Source organism: Ipomoea nil, unplaced genomic scaffold, assembly GCF_001879475.1.
Source record: "Ipomoea nil cultivar Tokyo-kokei standard unplaced genomic scaffold, Asagao_1.1 scaffold1977, whole genome shotgun sequence".
NCBI classification, from domain to species: domain Eukaryota; kingdom Viridiplantae; phylum Streptophyta; class Magnoliopsida; order Solanales; family Convolvulaceae; genus Ipomoea; species Ipomoea nil.
In genome coordinates, this window is record NW_017618405.1 from 503,684 (window position 1) to 510,710 (window position 7,027).

A 7,027-nucleotide genomic window follows, 5' to 3' on the forward strand; every position below is an offset into this window, starting at 1 on the left:
AGCCTAGAGCCTCTTGATCGCCGAATTCGAGAGTGTGTAACCCTTATGACGCAAATCGGCCAGGATGTCTCAGACTTAATCAAACGCCTCCACGACTTATGGAGGTACGCTACCCACCTCCATGACCGCCTCAAAGAGGCGAGGTAGATGATCGGATCAGATTTCCTTGATGCGTAACGCTGGCGTCGGAATTTTTGGTCAATATTGGCGAGATGTCAAAATCGCCTTTTTTCTCTCTTTTCGCCAGGGCAAAATTCCCTTAGTCGCCACCGCAAACGACTTCTCCTCCTCTTCCATGGACGACAGCGGTGGTTTGGAGTTGGCTTTGGCTAAGAATTTGAGTGTGGTGGTTGTGCAGAGGTTGCCAAAATAATGAGGCAGAGGGCGGAGAGGGCAATGATTGGAGAAGACGAGAGAGTTGATTAGGAAGAAAGTAAAAGCCCCATTTTTCGCTCAAAAGAGACGGTCATTTAACACCCAAACTGACGGAGGATTAAATCGGACACAAAATCAATACTTGATAACTTAATTGGTCAAAAATATAGTCGAGGACCAATTTAGTACTTTCGCCATAGTTGAGGGACCAAAACGGTAATTAACTCTATTTTCTATATTGCTAATTCATTTTGCAAAAAGCTAAAATTCTAAAAATGTTCAAGCTAAAGTATAAGAAAATCAAATATTCATTATAATCTGATTTTATACAAATCTTATATTACAGGATCGAAGTATAAGAAGTTAGGTTATCAATCTATTTAGATTGGAAAATATTTGGTGTACGTATTGGAAGAAGGAAAAATAAAATTTGAATATATATATATATATATATATATATATATATATATATATATATATATATATATATATATATAAAGTTAGTTAATTAACACTACACACTCGCGATTTACCTCTGCAATAACTCTAAAAATAGAGTCCTGTGAGTTTAGGATTAGTTCCACAAAGCTGAGATCATATAAGTTTTAAAATAAATGAAAATGAAATAAGTGTATGGTATTGATGATTTTGATTATACTATAATAATGCAATTTATAAAGCTAGATTCGGTGTATTGCAATGTCAATTCTAGTTTCCAACAGCACCATTAATGATTAAAAAGGATTTGAAAAGGGATGAATGTGTTCCCATAAATTAATCCTCACCATGGTCAAGCTAGCATACCACTGAAAGCTTAACCATGGTTAGTTAGGCCAACAAACCCAATCATTAACCTGCACACTCACTTTCCACGTACTATATATACAAATCATTCTACATGCAATCCTCTCATCACTCTATCACGCCATTTCCATTAAGCTTTAATTCTATCAACAATGAAGCCTTTCATGCTTGCCAAGCTTTTGCTCTTCCTACTATTTCCCAATCTAATGTACCGAGCAATATGTTGTTTCACTCTTTTTCCCCTCCTGGCCTTCTCCCTCCTCCCCCTCCTCATGAAATTTTGGGTGGTGGAAGGAGGGTTTGCGTGGAGGAACTACTCTAATAACCAAAACCCTAAAAAACTTAATGGCCCTATGTCTTGGCCATTCTTGGGATTTTTGCCTCAAATGGGGTCTCATGCTCACCGCAAGTTGGCTTCCATGGCAACTTCAATGGGCCTGAATCGTCTGATGGCGTTTAGCCTTGGCACCACTCGAATGATCATCAGTAGCCACCCGGACACTGCCAAGGAAATCCTTTGTGGGAGCTCTTTTACGGACCGCCCCGTAAAGGAATCAGCTAAGCTACTCATGTTTGAGCGTGCCATTGGGTTCGCTCCCTCTGGGAGCTACTGGCGTCAGCTGAGAAGGATGGCGGCGAACCACATGTTTTCGCCTCGGAGAATCGCGTGTTTGGAGGGTGTTAGGAGCGCAATAGCGGAGGAGATGATTGGAAAGATGGACAAAGAGATGGGTGAGAGTGGGTTTGTGGAGGTTAGAGGAGTGGTGGGAGAAGGGTCCTTGAGAAATGTGGTAGAGAGTGTGTTTGGGAGTTGTTTAGGGTTGCAAGGGGAAGAGTTAGGGTTGATGGTGAAAGAAGGATATGAGCTAATAGGGGAGTTTAATTGGGGAGATTATTTTCCATTAGGGTTTTTATTGGACTTTGGTGGGACAAAGAGAAAATGTCACAGATTGGCTGGGAGAGTCAACGATCTTGTGGGTCAGATAATAGAGAAGAGAAAAAGGCAATTTGAAGGGATAGAGATTAACGTGAACAATAATACTGATTTTCTTAGTGTTTTGCTATCATTGCCTAAAGAGGATCAACTTGCTGATGCAGACTTGGTGGCTGTCCTTTGGGTAAGCTAGCTTCCTATACTTACCTTTAATTATTTTCATTTGTTTTTCTACTTTTTCTTTTTTCATTTACATATAAATTAACAATAAAAAATCAATACTCCGTAGTACGTAAAATTATGTCATGTATGTTCAACTATTAAACTCTGTAACTGTCAACTATTTTGTAGTGTGATTGCACCTCTGTTATATATATATATATATATATATATATATATATATATATAACAGATATTACCTTGTAAAGAATTATGAGTGTTAAAAAAAAAAAAAAAAAAAAAAAAAAAAAAAAAGGCTCTGTAACTACTTATGATTCAATCATTTTGTTACTAGATCTTATAAAACAATAATATATCCGGGCCTCACCTCACCTCACCAATCTGTGTGTGAAAAGAAACATTAAACAAAGTTTAGAGGAGGTTTTTACAATATTAATATGTTATATGATCTATAAATTAAAAAAGGTAGCTATGTCTTGTATATATTTTTTCTGTCCTCTACCAACAAAGTAAACCATGAAGAGGGAAGGGGACAAAACACAAAAGTTGAAGAAAAAAAAAAATTAAAAGTGTTTACCTTTTTTTATTTTATTTGATTTTAAATTTTTTGAAAGATGACCAATTTGCTATAAAAGTGTATACTTAATACTTGCATGCATGGTTGCTATTGGGGTCGATAAACATGCATACTTCGCCATTAAGAAAGTAAAATAGAATGGATACGCACAAAGCTAGTGAGAACAAAAGTATGAAAATACATACCAAAATGTATTTGTATATGCATTAGTAAAATAATAATAATAATAATAATAATAATAATAATAATAATAATAATAATAATAATAATAATAATAATAATAATAATAATAAATTTATAATGCCTGATAAAATATCACATTTTGTACTTATAAATATTGAGCCATTCTAATATTTCTAGTAACATGAAACGCATAGTAGTGCTGGTAGAAGTTTTCATATGTAACACTCCATATCATATTGAAAAAAATAATAATAATTTTAACAACTTTGAGGTTTTTTTTTTAATGTTTTTTTTTTAAAAAAACTAATTTAAATTAATAGTCCACTTGAAAACTCAAAAAAAGACTTTTGAAAGTCATTTTCTAAATTTTCAAAACCACTCTGAGTATATATATATATATATATATATATATATATATATATATAAGTTGTGATAATTTTTGTTAATTGTTTATGTAGGAGATGATATTTAGAGGAACAGATACAGTTGCAATACTTGTGGAATGGATCATGGCTAGGATGGTTTTACACCAGGATGTTCAAGCAAAAGCACAACTAGAAATTGACACTTGTGTGGGTCCCAGTAGGCACGTGCAAGACTCAGACATACCTAACCTTCCCTATTTACAAGCCATTGTAAAAGAGGTGCTTCGGTTGCACCCGCCCGGCCCATTACTCTCTTGGGCTCGACTTGCGGTCCATGATGTCTATGTGGACAAGTGCTTCATCCCAGCTGGGACAACTGCTATGGTCAACATGTGGGCTATCACTCATGACCCCAAAATTTGGAACGACCCATGGACCTTCCGGCCCGAGAGGTTCATGGAGGAGGAGGTTTCAATCATGGGTTCCGACCTTAGGCTTGCGCCTTTTGGATCGGGTCGCCGGGTGTGCCCTGGACGGGCTTTGGGCTTGTCCACAGTTCACTTGTGGCTGGCCCGATTTCTGCAACACTTCAAGTGGCTTCCGGGCCCGTCAGTTGATCTCTCAGAATGTTTAAAACTCTCTCTTGAGATGAAGAAACATCTTGCAATTCGTGCGTTTTGCCGTCAATTATAATTACAGTTTTTTTGTTTTTCTAATTATATACTTTTATGTAGTCCTTTGTAACCCAAAACTTTGGTTATCATGCAACTAAGTATGCTTGTTGCATAAAATCCTTGAAATAATATTGTTCAGTTATTTAATGAATGCTTATGAGCATTGAGTATATTATCTTTCACTTTGGAACATTTTATTTTTATTAAGAATGACAATGGGTGGGTGTGGGTCAAAGAGAATTACGTCCACTACTACTCCATCTACCTTATACTTTCTCCACTCATCCTTCACCTCCAACCTGCATCAAGTGAACTTTTTCAAAACTCACCCCATCACATCGGGTGAGGGTGTCCACTACGAGTATCCATCGCCCGCTTATTATTTTATTAAAAAGAATTAAAAATAATATTTAAATTACTTACACATAATAAAATAATAAAATTCACAAGTTATATTAAAACATAAAATAAAAGAAATATTCAAATAAAATAACGAAATTATTAATTTTTTTTTAAATAAACTTAATATTAGGTTATAACTAAAAATAGTAAAAAATTAACAAAAGGTATAGAAAATTTTATAATTAACTACATACTTATTTTACTATATGGTGGTCGAGTGGGCCGGGGTTCTAGCTGAATTTTGTCCATAAGACCTAAATCCAACAATTTTCTTATTTTTAATTTTTCCATTATTAACATTTATTTTTCATATTATTTTTCAAATGAGAAAATATGAAGTTATTTAAACATTTTGTTTATTGATTGTTTTTCTTTATTTAAACCTACAAATAATGCTAGTGGTAGGTGACAATAATATCGAGTAGTGTGGTCATGTGTGCGCACTGGATCGACTTGGTTATATCTAAATTTTATTTCGAATATACAAAATTTTAAGTGCTATTTTTTGAGTTTTAGTTCGAACGATATTAATATTATCAATGGATAAAATATTAATCGGCTTCTAATCTCCTGAATCCTAATAGGGACATGTTTGAATATTTGATAGCCGATTTTGAAGTAGGCTTGGGTTATAGTGAAATTCGTATATCCAATTGTGTGTGTAGGTTTCAGGATGCTTTTGAGTACTATATGCATAGTATCAATCATCAACTTTGGAGAGGGTATATTATTTTTTGTATTAAGGTAGTTATAAATATATTCAAGTTCACATTTGAAAATGACTAAAAAGACAAGTACATTCAAATTGTCATCTCTAGTATTATATGTAGTCATAGTAGTGGATATGTAGATAATATGAATGATGGTGGTGATGGGAAGATAAATAAATAGGGGTGGTGACATGCTAGGTAAGTGGTGATAGAGGTATATAAATAGGTAGATGGTGATAGAGGTATATAGACAGATAGTTGGGTATCTAAAAGATATGAATTGATAAATAAGTGAAGTTGAAGTTTGTAGGTACTAATAATAACAATTATAGATAATTTTATGTGTAGTTTTGTATTTGAAAAAATATGGAAAAAAAATGTTTTCTAAATCTTTTGTTATTATATTGAAAATATGGTTTTCCAGATCGAAAAAGGAAACTCAATAATACTTTTTGAAAGGAAAAGATGAATTTCATTAAACATCAAAAAGGAATGAGATACAGGCTGGTGGCACCGTAAACCACGAACCTAAGGCAGACAAAGAATCAGAAGCCTGTGCTAAGACATGAGCTATATGATTCGCTGACCTATTCACATGGCGAACACGAAGGTTCCCAATGTCTGAAGCAAGCACACGGCATTGCTTTACAATCAAACCAACATAGGAAAGGTTGAAATTACATGAATTAAAAGCCGAACAAAAATTTAAGCAATCAGATTCAAGAATAACATTATTAAAATGATTAGTCTTCAACCATTTCAGGGCTTCCTTCACCGCCACTGTTTCCGCCATGAAAGGGTCATCTTGGCAGTTTAACCTCGCACTACAAGCAGCCACGAACCTACCCTCTTCGTCTCGTACCACCGCCAAAACCCGCTCCATCAGCAAAAATGGCTGCATCAACATTACATTTTATGAAATTTACCGACGGGGGACTCCAACCAGGTGTATGATTAGACACGGGAGGAGATTGTGTGGATGTGTTTCCCCCCTGCACGTAAGTCTGCAACCAAAGAGCAGTAGATGAATGGATATGGCTCTGCATGGATGTCAAGGACGCCATATTGTCTCTCCACACGGCTTCATTACGTGAATTCCAAATAACCCACAGTCGTGCTGCCACCTTGATCCTCTCTGCGATTGGAAATGTAACAACAGCAACATTCATAAAATAATACAAGTTCACAGCTCCGTCTAGACCACTACCACCCCACAACGGGCTGATTGCCTGGCACTCGCAGAAATGATGTTCGATGGTTTCATACTCATATGCGCAAAAAGAGCAGCCTCCTCCCGCATAAACATGTTTGGAATTCAAATTTTCTCGAACAGGCAACACCTTCCTCAAAAATCTCCAAAGGAAATTTTTAACCTTAGGAGGCACTGGCAGTTTCCATAACAACTTCCATTCTGTGAACTCAAGATGAGATTCTGGGGTTTCCCTATTTGCCATCAAGGAGCGATAGCCATGGCTCACAGTGTACCTTCCGTTGATATCATCCTTCCAATACCACTCATCCTCATAATCCACCGAAACAGGTGTTGCAAGGATTCTAGGGATGTCTTGCGCAACGAAGATGTCTTGTAGCACCTCAGTATCCCATTCACCATTGGCTGTGAGTAAACCAGATACCGGCGCGTCCCTTAGTTCATCCACAATCGGCGTATTCAGCGTCGAATTGGATTTGTCCAACAGCCAAGGAGCACCCCACACCTTTGTGTTTCGACCATTACCAATACACTTTGCCATTCCTTCCCGAAGAACACTTTTTGCAGCTAAAATTGACCTCCATAGATAGCTCGGGTTGTTGCCCAACTCCGC

The 7,027-nt window shown here is 36.3% G+C and overlaps 1 protein-coding gene across 1 annotated transcript; it reads left to right on the forward strand.

The window, feature by feature from the left end:
• Positions 1-1,279: 1,279 nt before the first annotated feature.
• LOC109147096 (cytochrome P450 78A5-like) lies at positions 1,280-4,241 on the forward strand. Its single transcript, XM_019294741.1, has 2 exons — positions 1,280-2,297; positions 3,512-4,241. Exons 1-2 carry the CDS (start codon positions 1,332-1,334, stop codon positions 4,109-4,111), a joined length of 1,566 nt encoding a protein of 521 aa, XP_019150286.1. The 5' UTR covers positions 1,280-1,331; the 3' UTR covers positions 4,112-4,241.
• The last annotated feature ends 2,786 nt before the right edge of the window (positions 4,242-7,027 follow it).

Excerpts from the sequence above, each read along its gene's own strand:
- LOC109147096 (XM_019294741.1), top strand. The coding sequence starts at position 1,332 with ATGAAGCCTTTCATGCTTGCCAAGCTTTTGCTCTTCCTACTATTTCCC. Across the intron at positions 2,298-3,511 it reads ACTTGGTGGCTGTCCTTTGG|GAGATGATATTTAGAGGAAC; the intron begins GTAAGCTAGCTT and ends TTGTTTATGTAG.